Here is a 17,067-nt window from a genome sequence, read left to right as displayed (position 1 = left end):
GAGAGAGAGGGACAGAGAGAGAGGGGGACAGAGAGAGAGAGAGAGGGACAGAGAGAGAGAGGGACAGGGAGAGAGGGGGGGGGGGAGAGGGACAGAGGGGGGGGAGGGAGGGAGGGAGAGGGATAGAGGGAGGGAGAGAGATAGAGAGAGAGAGCGCGAGCCGATGACTCATTATCTACCATCGATCCTCCCTTATCAGTCCGCCAGTCATTAGGCCGAAGGGAGGGTGTGTGTGTGTGTGGGGGGGGGGGGGGGGCGTGTGTGTGCGAGCCATGCGTGTGTGTGGGTGTGTGGGTGTGTGTGAGGCATGCACGTGTGGGTGTGTGCACAGGCATGCGTGAGTGTGTGTGTGTGTGTGTACGCAGGTGTGTGTATTTCTGTCTCCAACCCCATCACTTTCCCTGTACCCCCAGCACAAACATACACACCCCCCTGACTACATCCAACCTTAACCCCCCCCCCCTGACTGTACATCCCCCCCATCCCCAGAGTGACAGGAGGGGACTGGAGGATGGCTTCCTAACACCCCCCCCTAACCCCTCTCCCTGTCCCAGGACAAAGGCTGTGATTGACAGGACAGTGCAGTTAGCACACAGCTAGTCCATTAGCATGACAACAGAGCGGAGAGCCCCCCTGCTGTGTGTCAATGCCAGCGCCTGTCCTCTCTCTGTCCTCTCTGGACTCCCCTGTTGCCCTGGACAGCAGAAACAGTAATAGCAGCACAATGGCTCTCTCTCTCCCTCGCTCTCCCTTTCTCTCTCTCCCTCTCTCTCCCTTCCTCTTCCTCTCTCTCTCTCTCTCTCCCTCTCTCCCTCCATCTCTCTCTCTCTCCCTTCCCCTCTCCCTCCCCCTCTCTCCCTCTCCTTCTCACTCTCCCTCCCCCTCTCCCTCCCTCCCTCGTCTCTGATGTGAATGACACCATGGATCAGGTCTTTGTTTCTGCCTCTCAGAGTCACTGTAGGCCCATTCAGCGCTGGTGGACCACTGACATGGAATTAACTTGATTTGATTGTACATTGTGTGTGTGTGTGTGTGTGTGTGTGTGTGTGTGTTGATGAGAGAGAGATTGTGTGTGTGGTATCTCTGTCAGCAGGGGGCAGTGGTCTTCACAGTGCTTGGTGCATGAGAACATCACTTATCTGACATTGTTGGCTTAAAAAAAGATTTTAAAAAAACGTCAGTTGCTCTCTCTGTCTCTCTCCCCTGCATGCGTCCCTAGTACTTTGAGACTTTGAGACTTTGAGTGAGTGATTAAAAAAGGCCACAACAATCGGTCTGTGTGGGTTGGGTGAACTCTCGGGGAAGCAGGATGAATGTGTAACTGGAAGACAATGAAGTGCAGTGTAGAACTGGGCCACCGAAGCAATGAAGTCATCTGTTACGTTACCCAGTCATCTAGCCCTGGCCCGGGCCCGCACAATGTGTCCAGTCATTGTCTGGTTCTGGTTCCCTGGGCTAATGTTTCTCCAGCTAGAGACACACACACACACACACACACACACACACAAAACCACAACCATGCACACATCACACACACAGAGACAGACATATTCAGGCAAACACACACACACACAAAACCACAACCATGCACGCGCACACACACACACACACGCACACACAAACACAGATGTGACACATAGTGGTGCTCTCAATATTATGTAACTATGTACAAAGACACTTGGAGACGGAGATAAGATCATATCAGATAAGATGTGTACACACACACACACACACACACACACACACACACACACACACACACACACACACAGTCTATACTTCTTTCAATGGTATGTGTGAAAGTGGAAGCAGAGGTGTGGATATCCCCCCACACGCCAACTAGGCACACCTGACTCCCACTGGCACACTGCCCTGTCACTCAAACCTCTGCGTCCAATCAAATCGCTCCCTCCTCCTCCCGGGTCAATCGACACACCCGAGCTAAGTGTCCCATCCAATGGGATGCCAGCCAGCTCCAACACCCCATGTCACTGATTACCTCACACCAGCCTGGCGCAGGGGGGGGGTCAGCCAGGGGTCAACACTCAGTCCTCTGTCACTCCTCTATCAAGACTCACTCCTCTATCACTCCTCTGGAACCAGGCTAAACCCTCAGGAATCACTCCTAGACCTTCCTAGTCACACCAGAATCCCACAGAAATCACTTATCGCCACTCAAGATGGTCGTCTTAAACTCTTAAAGTCTGATGCTACCGTGTCCGAGAACCGTTGGACTTCGGACCTGGTCGCGTTCCAGAGGAGGACGTGTGCAGCAGCTGTGTTGTTGTGTGAGGAGATCCTGAGCAGTGTTCTAGTACGTCTCTACGCTGAAGAAGGAGCCTCTGTGTGTTGTGTCAGGGGGGGGGGGGTCCTGCTGCGTGTACCAGTAACGTCTTTGCGCTGAAGGAAGCAGCCGCTAGTTGCTAGCATCCTGGCGCGTCTCTGAAGGGGTCCCTCTGTGTGTTGCTGTCTTCTGAAGGGGTCCCTCTGTGTGTGTGTGTGTGTGTGTGTGTGTGTGTGTGTGTGAGGGGATCCTGTGTGTGTGTGTGTGTGTCTGCACTGAAGCAGGAAGCAGCTTCACCCTGAAGGGTCACATTGTAGTGTGGCAGTCTTCTGAAGGTGTGTGTGTCCAAGTGGTGTTCTGAAGGAGCCTGGGTATCTGTGTGTTGCCGTGGTGATCTGACGGAGGGCGTGTGTGTGTGTGTGTGTGTGGTCTCCAGGGATGCGGTGGAGGCGGTGGGGGGGCTGTACGAGCAGGTGGATGAGCTGGTGCACCGGCTGGTGATGCTGTCCAACAGGTGCACCCAGGAGCTGGAGTTCATCATGGAGTTCAAGAGCCTGGAGCAGGGCTTCAAGGAGGTGAGTACCCACACGCTCAGGGGGAGGGTTAAGGTTAGGGTGATGTCCTAAAAACATGTTCTATGTTAGGGTTAGGGTGATGTCCTAACAGCATCATTTAGCATTTTAGCATTTTGTTAGCCTCATAGCATAATTGCCTATAAAGTCATGCACTCATTCACTTGTGGTCAGCCGAGCCATCTTTGTATGTAGTGTCAAAAATGCCTGTCATGTCAAAGAGATGACTTGGGTAGATAGTGATTTTTGGAATGTAACAAGCAGACAGGCTGAGGCAATAGGCAATAATGCACAGTAAATCAGCAGTGTTAGGAGAGTAGAGTTTTAGGCAGATATCTAAATATGACTTTTTTGGCAGTTATGCTACGAGGCTAACAATTTATAGAAAGCAACTGTTCTCCCTAGTTAGTTATCCACTGGGCTGCTCGTTCGCTCTCTCAGAGGAGTTGTGTTCTGTTCCACCCTGGCCTGGCTGATCACAACGCCTCACACTTACTCTGCTGCCTAATATGGTGATTTATGTACCGCAGCGGTGCTGAGCTGTGTGGTGAGAGAGACACACAGGCACACACACACACACACACAGACTCTAGTGTAGCGCTGGGTTTAAGACATGGTGTAAATCTGCTTTGCTGTCGAGCAGAGTGTCTGTTAACAAGACTCTGGGACATGTTGGATGATTGATGAATGCTGTCAGTCATTGGTACCGTGTGCTAATGGATGGCTGGACTACCTGAGCTCATGAGGTGTGTGTGTCTGTGTGTGTGTGTGTGTGTGTGTGTGTGTGTGTGTGTGTGTGTGTGTGTGTGTGTGTGCAGGTGAGTGACTGGATCGAGGAGGTGGGGGAGAGCCGCCTGAGGACCCTGGGGGAGCTGGAGGACTCTCTGGAGCAGCTGCACACCAAGCAGACCCTGTTCAGAGACTTCTACTCTGCTGCCTACGTACGTACCTCTGAGACCTGACCTCTGTCATATGGCCTCTCTCTCTCTCTGTCTCTCTCTCTCTGTCTCTGTCTCTCTCTCTCTCTGTCTCTCTCTGTCTCTGTCTCTCTCTCTCTCTGTCTCTCTCTCTGTCTCTGTCTCTCTCCCTCTCTGTCTCTCTCTCTCTCTGTCTCTGTCTCTCTGTCTCTCTCTGTCTCTCTCCCTCTCTGTCTCTCTCTCTCTCTGTCTCTCTCCCTCTCTGTCTCTCTCTCTCTCTGTCTCTCTCTCTCTCTCTGTCTCTGTCTGTCTCTCTCCCTCTCTGTCTCTCCCTCTCTCTGTCTCTCCCTCCCTCTCTCTGTCTCTCTCTACCTCTCTCTCTCTCCCTCTCTCTCTCTCTCTGTCTCTCCCTCTCTCTCTCTCTCTGTCTCTCCCTCTCTCTCTCTGTGTCTCTCCCTCTCTCTCTGTCTCTCCCTCTCTGTCTCTGTCTCTCTCTGTCTCTCTCCCTCTCTGTCTCTCTCTCTCCCTCTGTCTCTCCCCCTCTCTCTCTCACTCACTCTCTCCCTCCCTCCCTCTCCCTCTCTCTCCTTCTCTCTCTCTCTCCCTCTCTGTCTCTCTCTCTCTCTGTCTCTGTCTCTCTGTCTCTCTCTGTCTCTCTCCCTCTCTGTCTCTCTCTCTCTCTGTCTCTCTCCCTCTCTGTCTCTCTCTCTCTCTGTCTCTCTCTCTCTCTCTGTCTCTGTCTGTCTCTCTCCCTCTCTGTCTCTCCCTCTCTCTGTCTCTCCCTCCCTCTCTCTGTCTCTCTCTACCTCTCTCTCTCTCCCTCTCTCTCTCTCTCTGTCTCTCCCTCTCTCTCTCTCTCTGTCTCTCCCTCTCTCTCTCTGTGTCTCTCCCTCTCTCTCTGTCTCTCCCTCTCTGTCTCTGTCTCTCTCTGTCTCTCTCCCTCTCTGTCTCTCTCTCTCCCTCTGTCTCTCCCCCTCTCTCTCTCACTCACTCTCTCCCTCCCTCCCTCTCCCTCTCTCTCCTTCTCTCTCTCTCTCCCTCTGTCTCTCCGTCTCTCTCTCTCTCTGAGACCTGCCCCTCTGTCACTGTCAAGGCCTGGCCAAAACCTGGGATCTGTTTAGTAGACATCTACTAAAATGTACATTTTAAGGCATTTAGCAGACGCCTTTATCCAAAAGTGACTGACAGCAAATACATTTGACTGAGTAAGTGAATCATCTATCCATCAGTCATAGTGAGACACACTAATCTGTGCCATGACCAGGGGCCACTGCCAGTCACAATGCTAGAAGAAGGAATAATGTGTTTAGTAGGGTACAGCAGGCTTCAATGTTGGAGACTCACCGCTCACTACTCAGACTAGGGTTCAGATTCCTTATCAGTCGTGATTAAAGCATAACATAGGGTTTATTTGAGATATTTTAGCAGTTTGTAGGGCATTTTTGCTTCATTGGGATAGAGACATTAGAGATTGACAGGAAGGATGGGTGAGAGAGAGTGAGGGGGATAGAGACAGTAGAGATTGACAGGAAGGATGGGTGAGAGAGAGGAGGATAGAGACAGTAGAGATTGACAGGAAGGATGGGTGAGAGAGAGAGAGAGAGGAGGATAGAGACAGTAGAGATTGACAGGAAGGATGGGTGAGAGAGAGAGAGGGGGATAGAGACAGTAGAGATTGACAGGAAGGATGGGTGAGAGAGAGGAGGATAGAGACAGTAGAGATTGACAGGAAGGATGAATGAGAGAGAGAGAGGGGGATAGAGACAGTAGAGATTGACAGGAAGGATGGGTGAGAGAGAGAAGGGAGGATAGAGACAGTAGAGATTGACAGGAAGGATGGGTGAGAGAGAGAGAGGGGGATAGAGACAGTAGAGATTGACAGGAAGGATGGGTGAGAGAGAGAGAGGGGGATAGAGACAGTAGAGATTGACAGGAAGGATGGGTGAGAGAGAGGAGGATAGAGACAGTAGAGATTGACAGGAAGGATGAATGAGAGAGAGAGAGGGGGATAGAGACAGTAGAGATTGACAGGAAGGATGGGTGAGAGAGAGAAGGGAGGATAGAGACAGTAGAGATTGACAGGAAGGATGGGTGAGAGAGAGAGAGGGGGATAGAGACAGTAGAGATTGACAGGAAGGATGGGTGAGAGAGAGAGAGGAGGATAGAGACAGTAGAGATTGACAGGAAGGATGGGTGAGAGAGAGAGAGGGGGATAGAGACAGTAGAGATTGACAGGAAGGATGGGTGAGAGAGAGGAGGATAGAGACAGTAGAGATTGACAGGAAGGATGAATGAGAGAGAGAGAGGGGGATAGAGACAGTAGAGATTGACAGGAAGGATGGGTGAGAGAGAGAAGGGAGGATAGAGACAGTAGAGATTGACAGGAAGGATGGGTGAGAGAGAGAGAGGGGGATAGAGACAGTAGAGATTGACAGGAAGGATGGGTGAGAGAGAGAGAGGGGGATAGAGACAGTAGAGATTGACAGGAAGGATGGGTGAGAGAGAGGAGGATAGAGACAGTAGAGATTGACAGGAAGGATGAATGAGAGAGAGAGAGGGGGATAGAGACAGTAGAGATTGACAGGAAGGATGGGTGAGAGAGAGAAGGGAGGATAGAGACAGTAGAGATTGACAGGAAGGATGGGTGAGAGAGAGAGAGGGGGATAGAGACAGTAGAGATTGACAGGAAGGATGGGTGAGAGAGAGAGAGGAGGATAGAGACAGTAGAGATTGACAGGAAGGATGGGTGAGAGAGAGAGAGGGGGATAGAGACAGTAGAGATTGACAGGAAGGATGGGTGAGAGAGAGGAGGATAGAGACAGTAGAGATTGACAGGAAGGATGGGTGAGAGAGAGGAGGATAGAGACAGTAGAGATTAACAGGAAGGATGGGTGAGAGAGAGGAGGATAGAGACAGTAGAGATTGACAGGAAGGATGGGTGAGAGAGAGGAGGATAGAGACAGTAGAGATTGACAGGAAGGATGGGTGAGAGAGAGGGGGGATAGAGAGAGACAGTAGAGGTTGACAGGAAGGATGGATGAGAGAGAGAGAGAGAGAGAGGAGGGATGACATGCAAGATATATCGAGGGTCAGAATCGAACCAGGAACCTTGTGTGTGATGATATGGTCTGTGCATCAGTCTGCTACCCCACGAAGCTCCACTAAAGCAGAACACATGTGTCCACGGTCGACCCCGTCAGACATACAGTGGCTTCGGAAAACATTTGGATTGAATCTCTGTTTTGAATTGAATCCATAACGCAACAAAATATGGAAAAAGTCTAGAGGTCAGAATACTTTCCGTAGACCACAGCATGTCTTACAAGGTCCATCGGGGACACATATGTTCTGTTTTAATCATGACTGATAATCTGACAATCTGACTGTGAATCTGTGAGTCTGCCAGAAGAAGAAGCAGAAGAATGTTTTATTGCCACGCAATCAACTTGTCAGTCAATATGTTGGAATCTGGCATTTATTTTGCTCTCACAGGGTCACAGGGTCCGCTATAGTCGGCGCCCCTGGAGCGATTAGGAGTTAAGCGCCTTGCTCAATGGCACACGCAGCTCCCGTGGTGGTTAAATGAACCAGCGACCTTCCGATTGCTAGCCGCCGGCCTCTCTAACCTCTAGGGTTACCTCCTCCGCCCCCCCCACTGTATATGCAAAGTCCTACGCTAGACCCCTGTCCTGCGTACGTCCCTCTGAGACCTGCCCTCACTGCCATAGGGCCTCTCTCTCTCTCTCTCTCCCTCTCTTCCTCTCTCTCTCTCTCTCTCTCCCTCCCTCTCTCTCTGTCTCTCTCTCTCTCTCTGTCTCTCTCTCTGAGACCTGCCCTCGCTGGCATAGGGCCTCTCTCTCTCCCTCTCTCTCTCTCTCTCTCCCTCTCTCTCTCTCTCCCTCCCTCTCTCTCTCTCTCTATATATACCGTATTTTCCGGACTATAAGTCGCACCCGAGTATAAGTCGCAGCAGGCCAAAAATGGGCCATGAAGAGGAAAAAACCACATATAAGTCGCACTGGACTATAAGTCGCATGGTTCAAGGGAACGGGCTTGGCGGAATCAGCGGGGAAAGAAGAACCTGTTGAGCTTGACTCTAGTCTGGCACTGTGAAGAGACATGAGAGGATTTGTAAGCCCAGGAAGGACATAATTCACGATGAAACTTCTTCTGAAAGGTTAAGGAATACTTGTATTATCGAGTGTAAAGTCCGCTAGCTAGCGCGGGGCTAACAACATGGCGTCGCGGAGGAAAAATGAAACTTTGAACAGCCTCTAAAAGGTAATAAATGACTTTAATATCGTTTCTAACGTCCATAACATTGTGTATAAGGTCCATAACATCGTGTTTAATGTCCACATTGTCGTGTTTAATGTCCACATTGTCGAGTATAATGGCTATTCTATCGCGTATGAAGCGCTACCGGAAGTAGCAAAATGCTACTCGCGGGTACAACATTGCAACGTTAAACAGCCTCTGGAAGGAATAAATGACTTTAATATCGTTTCTAACGTCCATAACATTGTGTATAAGGTCCATAACATCATGTTTAATGTCCACATTGTCGTGTTTAATGTCCACATTGTCGAGTATAATGGCTATTCTATCGCGTATGAAGCGCTACCGGAAGTAGCAAAATGCTACTCGCGGGTACAACATTGCAACGTTAAACAGCCTCTGGAAGGAATAAATGACTTTAATATCGTTTCTAACGTCCATAACATTGTGTATAAGGTCCATAACATCATGTTTAATGTCCACATTGTCGTGTTTAATGTCCACATTGTCAAGTATAATGGCTATTCTATCGTGTATGAGGCGCTAGCGGAAGTTACTCCTTGGTTCATGTCAGTCAGAGATTACAGTATGTCAGTTCATGTCAGTCAGAGATTATGAATTATTGATATATAAGTCGCACCTGACTATAAGTCGCAGGACCAGCCAAAGTATGAAAAAAACCGCGACTTATAGTCCGGAAAATACGGTATATGCAAAGTCCTGCGATAGCCCCTCCCCCCTGACCGTGTCTCTCCACTGATTGGCCCCCCAGGAGCACTGTAAGGGCGGCGAGGCCCTGCTGAAGCGTCTGGAGCGCTGGGAGGACGTGTCGTCGGCGGAGCTGCAGGTGTACGAGGTGAAGGTGCGCTCCTTCTGGGTCCACCTGCAGGACTTCTCCCAGCGCGTGGAGGACACCAAGGACACCATCGACAAGACTGTACGCCTCTACGAGTTCTTCGACAAGGTACGAAGAAAGCCTCATGTTTGACCTCTGACCTCTTATCTACAGAGCTGTACATCTGCTGTTTCTGAAGGCTCGGCGGTCATTGATTTAGGACCGGGGGTGAATTAAGTCGTTCCAATTGAGTGCAGAAGGAGCCTTTTATTCACCAGAAATTGCTGAAATAACGAGGCTTCTCGTTATTGGCTTTTGTCAGCCAATCAGAGTGTTGTTGCTAGGGTAAACAGCCACATAAAAGCACTTGGCACTCTTAGGCGGGTGAGTGTTCCGGAATGCTTTGGCAGTTGGTCAGTTGACGAAGAAAACAAATCGTTTTGCAAGAGAGTTATTTTGGCACGGATGAATGAACGTCGTGAATGAAGCGTGTGTGTGTGTGTGTGTGTGTGTGTGTGTGTGTGTGTGTGTGTGTGTGTGTGTGTGTGTGTGTGTGTGTGCGTGCGCGTGTGTGCGCGCACGGTCTCAGTTTGATTAATGTAGGAAGGTAGCAGGAAGGAAGCTGGCCATGACTCATCCCAGAGCTAGCCTCCTGTACATCAATCACCAGCCAGAGAAGGAGACAGCTTAACTTAACTTCTTATTCTCATTTATATCCACCTTAGGATGTGTTCACAGGGTGTGAACAAAGGACAAAGGACCGTGGGGTTCACCCAGGAGGCAGCCCCGCGGCGTAGAGGCCGGGGGAGGTAGACATCGGAGGACGGGCTCGTTGTGATGCATGGGATGGATTGAGGAACGGTATCAAACATGGACTGAGGAAATGAGGAATGGTATCTCAAACCTCAAACACACGTTTGATAGCGTTCCTCATTCCATTCTGTGTATTACGATGAATGCATCCTCTGATTTCTACCTCCGCCAGCCTCCCCAGAGAGGCTGTTCTACCCAGTACCAGGCTAGCTAAGCTGTCAGACCAGACCAACCTGACTGGCTGTCTCTCTAAACACTGTCTCTCTCTCTCTCTCTCTCTCTCTCTCTCTCTCTCTCTCTCTCTCTCTCTCTCTCTCTCTCTCTCTCTCTCTCTCTCTCTCTCTCTCTCTCTCTCTCTCTAAACACAGTCATTAGCATCTGAGGAGAACGTTAAAACAGGCCTCATGTAAGCTAATGGTTTAGCGTAGGTGATGACGACTCAGATCTGAGGTGTTTTAGCGAAGGTGATGATGGCTGAGATCTGGTGATAGGTAGGAAGGTGAGGACTGACTGAGACGTGTTGACTGAATGAGAGGTTGAATCGAGCGTGGGACTGAAGACGATTTATTCCTCTCTTGTGTCTCTTTTGTGAAATACCGTTCAAGCGTTTATGATACCAGCAAAACTGTCCTCCTTTATACCTAGGAACACTACAGCTGATGGGTTTAACTGCTGGGCTTCTGGGCTGATTGATAGATCCTTGCTGTAATGGCTTTGTTTGAATGGAGGGTGGATGGGTGGGTGTGCGTGTGCGTGGGTGTGCGTGTCCCTCTGTAGTACAGTGTGTGTCAGAGAGAGCTCTCTCAGTGTGGTGTGACAATGAATGGTCTCTCACGACAGCCTACACACTGTGTGTGTGTGTGTGTGTATGCCTAAATCTGTATGTGTGTATGTGTGTGTGTGTGTGTTTGAGTGAGATCACACTGCTGGTCAGTCACTTCCTTGTCTTCCTCTGGGCCGGTGTGTGATGTAGCTGAGCTGCTGTCAGGGCCTGGTGGTAACAGTCCTGTCACGCTACTCACATCTACATTACATTACACTTTAGACATTTACCAGACGCCTTCATCCAAAGCGCCTTACAACAGATACGTACATCAGTCTAAGTAAGTGAATCATCTATCCATCAGTCATCGTAAGAAAAAGTAATCTATGCTCAAACCAGGGCCAGACAAACATTAACCTGTAGGGTCGTCAGTTAGTTCAAAACATGAACTCATTAACCCCTCGGCCGGCTTAGACTTTCCTAACCCTCACCCCAGAGATTTAGGTCAAAGGTTAATACTTTGGCCTCAGAATGCCTCAACAACAACCCTCACTGAACCCCTGAACCCTGAACACCTCAACAACCCTGATTAAACCCAGTCTACCTCAACAGCCACCTGACTAAACCCTGAACACCTCAACAACCACCTGACTAAACCCCTGAACACCTCAACAACCACCTGACTAAACCCTGAACACCTCAACAACCACCTGACTGAACCCACTGAACACCTCAACAACCACCTGACTAAACCCTGAACACCTCAACAACCACCTGACTAAACCACTGAACACCTCAACAACCACCTGACTAAACCCTGAACACCTCAACAACCACCTGACTAAACCCTGAACACCTCAACAACCACCTGACTAAACCCTGAACACCTCAACAACCACCTGACTAAACCACTGAACACCTCAACAACCACCTGACTAAACCCTGAACACCTCAACAACCACCTGACTAAACCCACTGAACACCTCAACAACCACCTGACTAAACCCACTGAACACCTCAACAACCACCTGACTGAACCCACTGAACACCTCAACAACCACCTGACTAAACCCTGAACACCTCAACAACCACCTGACTAAACCCCTGATATCACGAAGCCCTGTTGAGCGATGTGATAGTGATTTGAGTGCAACGATACTTGCGGGAGGACAGTATGTTTGTGTCAGACAGGATCCTACAGTCTTCTATCCTCCCTCTCAGCCATGTCTGCATCACTCCTTTCTCCTCCCTCTCTTCATCACTCCTCCTTTCTCTCCCTCTCTCTCTCTCTCCCTGCCTTCTGCTCTCCTCTCTACAGTATTTGAAGTCTTAGAAAGGGGCTCTTGGATCATGGGTGGTCCGGATATTGACCTCCCCTCCTACACGGCTCCTATGTATAGCGCTCTCTCTGTACTCAGCCTGTTCTGACTGAACTTTCCCCTATAGTGTCTGTGTCCCCCCTCTTCCCCCCCCCCCCACAGACACAGCTGTGCAGACTACTGTCTCTCTGCAGACAGACCCCCCCACGCCCAGGCCTCAGCCCCCCCCCCCACACACACCCACACCCAGGCCAGAGACCACACCCACACCCAGGCCACAGACCCCCCCACACCCACCCCCAGCCCACGAGACAGCTGTCCCCCCCCTACAGATCGACCAGTATCAGATTTGGAAAATTAGCATAATCATAGCACTCCCCCCCCCTCCGCTGCCCCCGAGCCTGGCGTGTGTGTGTGTGTGCGCGTGCACGTGTGCGTGTGTGTGTGTGCGTGCATAATATGTGTATGTGTGAGACATCTCCTGCCATCTGTTGGCGTGTTGAGCAGACAGACTGTGTGTTAATGTTAATCCAGGGCCAGAGATGGGATGATATGACCCCCCCAAAAGAGCAGGGAACACCACCCATCCTATTCTCCTTCATGTCCACAGGGACGCTGTAGGGGAAGACCCTTGTTAACATGACGGGGGTTGGCGGGGTGGGGGTGAGGGGGGGGGCACGAGATTCCACAGGTTGCAATAGTTTTTTTACATTGCTTACATTTACATCCCATTATGCGAGTAGAAGACAGTAAAAGTCAGACAGAGAGACAGACAGTGGGACAGAGACAGAGAGACAGACAGAGGGTCAGACAGACAGACAGACAGAGGCACAGACAGTGGGACAGAGAGACAGACAGACAGACAGACAGACAGACAGACATTGGGACAGAGAGACAGACAGAGGGACAGACAGTGAGACAGAGAGACAGAGTGGGACAGACAGATACTGTAGAAGACAGTAAAAGTCTTAGGTTTCAGGTTAGGGTTAATAGGAAGATTGGAGTGACAGACCAGGGCCTGTGCTTGCTGATTCAGCGGAGAGGAGTGTTTTGGCATGACAACAATGCGTGGTTTGTGTGTGTGTGGCCGCTAATAGGGATTAAGAACACTAAGGCTAATGCTAATCAGGATTTGCTCTCTAGTTGATTGACTGACAGCTCTCAGGCGCCGGGCAAGTGTTTTTTGGACGCCTGACAGTCTTCTGTGGATTAGGTTCATCAGGTTCATTAGGGTGTGTCTGTAGAACGACAGACCACCTTCAACTGCCTGTTATTCTACACACATAGCTAGCGACGTGCTATGTGACGTGCTATGCTACTTTACAATTGCATGTTCCGCATGCTCGTACTGAGCTGGGCAAAAAAGTGTTTAAGTACGCTGCCCCCTCTGCCTGGAGTACTCTCCAGAAAGACCTAAGAAATGTCACCTGGTTAAATAAAGGTTATATATAAATAACGTGCTATGCTATGCGCTATGCTACGTGCTATGCAGTGGAAGGCAGTAGATCACAGCCTTTCCTAGCGAGTCTGCTGGAGGAGTGACATCTAGCGTGAGCTCCATCTGTCTGCTGTGTGATGAGGCTGTCTGGGCACGTCAGGCCTCTGGTATTACCCTGGTATGGGGCCTCTGATTTACACAGCCTGGAGGGGCTGGAGGACCAGGGGGGGGGGCACGTGTTTGACTGGAGGCTGGAGGACGTGGAAGACGTGTTTGACTGAGGTAGAGAGAGAGGGGCGGACAATGGCTGTCAAGTTTTGTCTAGTTTTCCTGTATGTGTCTCTCTCTTTGGTCAGCGTGTTTGAGTCTGTCTATATTGCGACTCTGTGTGTGTGTCTACATGTCTGCATGCCTGTGTGTGTGTGTGTCTGTGTGCTTTCTTTTGTCAGTGTGTGTGTGTGTGTGTGTTGTGTGTGTTGTGTGTGTTGTGTGTGTGTGTGTGTGTGTGTGTGTGTGTGTGTGTGTGGGGACTGGGAAAGGGACTGGCTTCTGTCTTCATATAGAAGTGTTGACTCCAGCCTCTGGCCTTAGACTGGAATAGACTGAGCCTAGCAACCAGGCCTGGCCTGAGAGAACACAGGATAGAGGAGAGGGGAGGATGATACGAGAGGGGAGGATGAGAGGAGAGGAGAGGGGAAGGAAGGAGAGGAGAAGAGAGGAGAGAGTGGTACAGAGAGACAGACAGAGAGTCAGAGAGAGAGAGAGACAGACAGAGGGACAGAGAGTGGTGGTTATTGAGTGTTTGAGAAACACTATCCTGCTGGCTTTTATAGTCAGAAGAACGTGCCGGAGCAGAAATCTGTTCCAGTGACCCATAAACTCTCTGTGTTCATCTACGTATCGATCTGACTGACCCATATCCAGGGTGGTCACAGCTCCGTCTCAGGGACAGATGGTTGACAGGGTCGTTGTCCACTTGGGAAAACGGGAGAACCTGTAAGACCTGTAAGACACTCTTAACCAATTTAATCTTTAATCAAACAACCACAACTGCGGTGTGTGTGTGTGTGTGTGTGTCCTTTGTGTGTACCCTGTGTTGAGTAACATACAATAGACACATCTGACACACATTCGGTGACAAAACGCTTGTATTGACGTGTGTCCTCCCCACAGCCGGGCCCCCCCCAGCCCACAGCCAGCCCCCCCCCACCGCCATGGCCCCCCATCAACAATCAATGGAGGGAAAGTGACAGTTTGCTGTGAGGCGCGGCGGGGGTCTTTGTGGCTAAAGTGCAGCGCGCTGTACTGATCTGCTATTGACTGTGGTGTGATACGGCCCGCGGGTAGGGGTGGGGGGAGGGGGGACAGGGGTAGAGGGCCAGGGGGCATGGTGGTCCATGGTCTGCCCCCCCCCCCCCATCCACTACCCTCGACCCCGTCCTGTCGCGTGTATGGTCAGTGACCTCCTTAGTGCAGAGCTCCAGATGGTGCTGTCATGGAGGAGGAGAGGTGGAGAAGGAGGAGAGGAGGGGGGGGGTTCTGTCATGCTGTAGAGAGGTGGTGGAGGAAGAGGAGGAGGAGGAGGAGGAGGGAGGGGGGGGTCACCACTTCATGCAGTTGTGGGGTACATACATACGGGAGGGGAAGTCTCACACATCCCATTGGACTACACACAGCCAAGACCATTGTACAGTGTAGACACACACACACACACACACACACACACACAAACACACACACACACACACACAGACAGCCAAGACAGACAGGCAGACACTGTTTGGGAGATGTGTGTAACCACAGGGCTGTTATTCTTTAAACGTCTGTTACAGTTGAACTTTACCATGAAGAGAGAGAGAGAGAGAGAGAGAGAGAGAGAGAGAGAGAGAGAGAGAGAGAGAGAGAGGGAAGGTGGGTGAGAGAGAAAGAGAGAGAGGAGGGATGGGTGGGTGAGAGAGAGAGAGCTTTACCATGACGTCAGGTAACAGGCAGCAGTAATCTACACCGTCTTGGCTGTCATCTAATCGCTGTTGTCAAACAGCAACAGGTTTTTTTTGTTTTTTGTTTTTTGTTTTTTTACCGGTGTCAATTTCATTTATCGCTCTGTGTTCGTTTTCCTTCCAGCACATTCTTCCCTCATGTCTCTATGAGACCACGCCGCACCACCAGACCCGCTTTACATATCAAAAGAACCAGCGTTTCCTTTAAATTGCCATAATCCGCCTGTGAATGAAGTGTAAAGACAAGTGTTGGCAGAGGCAGTGAGGTGTGTGTGTGTGTGTCTCTGTGTGTTTGTGTGTGTGTGTGTGTGTGTGTGTGTCTCTCTGTGTGTGTGTCTCTGTGTCTGTGTGTGTTTGTGTCTCTGTGTGTGTGTCTGTGTGTGTGTCTGTGTGTGTGTGTGTGTGTGTCTCTGTCTGTGTGTGTCTGTCTGTGTGTGTGTGTCTGTGTGTGTGTGTGTGTGTGTGTGTGTGTGTGTGTGTGTGTCCGTCCGGGTATTGTCCCCTCCGGGCCGTACGTTGATAAACAGCGGCCCTCACACACACACACACACACACACACACACACACACAGACAGACAGAGACACACACACACACCTCCACACGGCCTTGTCCACCGAGCTCCTGATTAACGATCTCCCAGCAGCCCTGAGCTGCAGCCAGCGGCGAGCAGCCAAGGCCCGTCCCCCCCGAGACGGCTTCATACGTCTCACACACACTCTCACACACGCTCTCACACACGCTCTCACACACACACTCTCACACACGCTCTCACACACACTCTCACACACGCTCTCACACACGCTCTCACACACACTCTCACACACACTCTCACACACGCTCTCACACACGCTCTCACACACACTCTCACACACGCTCTCACACACGCTCTCACACACACTCTCACACACACTCTCACACACGCTCTCACACACACTCTCGCACACACTCTCACACACGCTCTCACACACGCTCTCACACACACACTCTCACACACGCTCTCACACACACTCTCACACACGCTCTCACACACGCTCTCACACACACTCTCACACACGCTCTCACACACACTCTCACACACACTCTCACACACGCTCTCACACACACTCTCACACACACTCTCACACACGCTCTCACACACGCTCTCACACACGCTCTCACACACACACTCTCACACACGCTCTCACACACACTCTCACACACACTCTCACACACACGCACACACACTCACACACACTCTCACACACACACACTCTCACACACTCTCCAAGTGAGGTAAGCCCCACCCGCCGTGGATCCGGAGACATCTCTCGTAGGCCTTTAGTCTGATGCTGTGTGTGTTCAGGGTGGTGTGTGTCTAGCCTCCGCTCCAAATCCGCAGAGACCAGGAAGAATAAAGCAACGTGTTGGCGAAGCGTTTACATTTACATTTTTGGCCTTTTAGCAGATGGCAAAACAGCAGACGCCTTTATTATCCAAAGCGACTTACAACAAATACATTTGTCTAGATCAAACATCGCAGATGAAAAAGGGATCAATGCTCGGGCCAGGGGTCGTTGGCAGTCAACAATGCTAGAAGAAGGAAGAATTGAAGATTAGGCTAGTCCGCCCGCCCGCGCTCCAGATCCAAATTAGTCAGGAAGACTAAAGCGACGTGTTGCCGAGCGTTGAGAGAAAGTATGCTGGTGTGGACGTCAGTCTAAGCTCAGTGTGTCTCATCTATATGATCCTCTGTGGCTCAGTTGGTAGAGCGTGGAGCTAACAACGCTAAGGTTGTGGGTTCGATTTCCGTTGGAACCGGGCCACGGCCTCTTCACCCTGCTTCCTTCCGGGAGGAGGCTGGGAGAGTC

At 50.7% G+C, this 17,067-nt stretch overlaps 1 protein-coding gene across 1 annotated transcript in view; it reads left to right on the top strand.

The window, feature by feature from the left end:
* Positions 1 to 17,067, top strand: part of plekhg4 (pleckstrin homology domain containing, family G (with RhoGef domain) member 4) — a gene marked incomplete at its 3' end in the record, with an annotated part of 103,236 nt that overhangs the window by 54,430 nt on the left and 31,739 nt on the right. Inside the window, 3 exon segments of the mRNA XM_080539772.1 lie at positions 2,721 to 2,859; positions 3,675 to 3,797; positions 8,824 to 9,015. Coding sequence (XP_080395898.1) covers positions 2,721 to 2,859; positions 3,675 to 3,797; positions 8,824 to 9,015 — 454 coding nt within the window.

Source organism: Nansenia antarctica (genome assembly GCF_963989245.1).
Source record: "Nansenia antarctica genome assembly, chromosome: 9".
Classification (NCBI taxonomy): Eukaryota; Metazoa; Chordata; class Actinopteri; order Argentiniformes; family Microstomatidae; genus Nansenia; species Nansenia antarctica.
The sequence above is the reverse complement of the archived record's forward strand: the minus strand, read 5'-3'. Positions and strand labels throughout refer to the sequence as shown.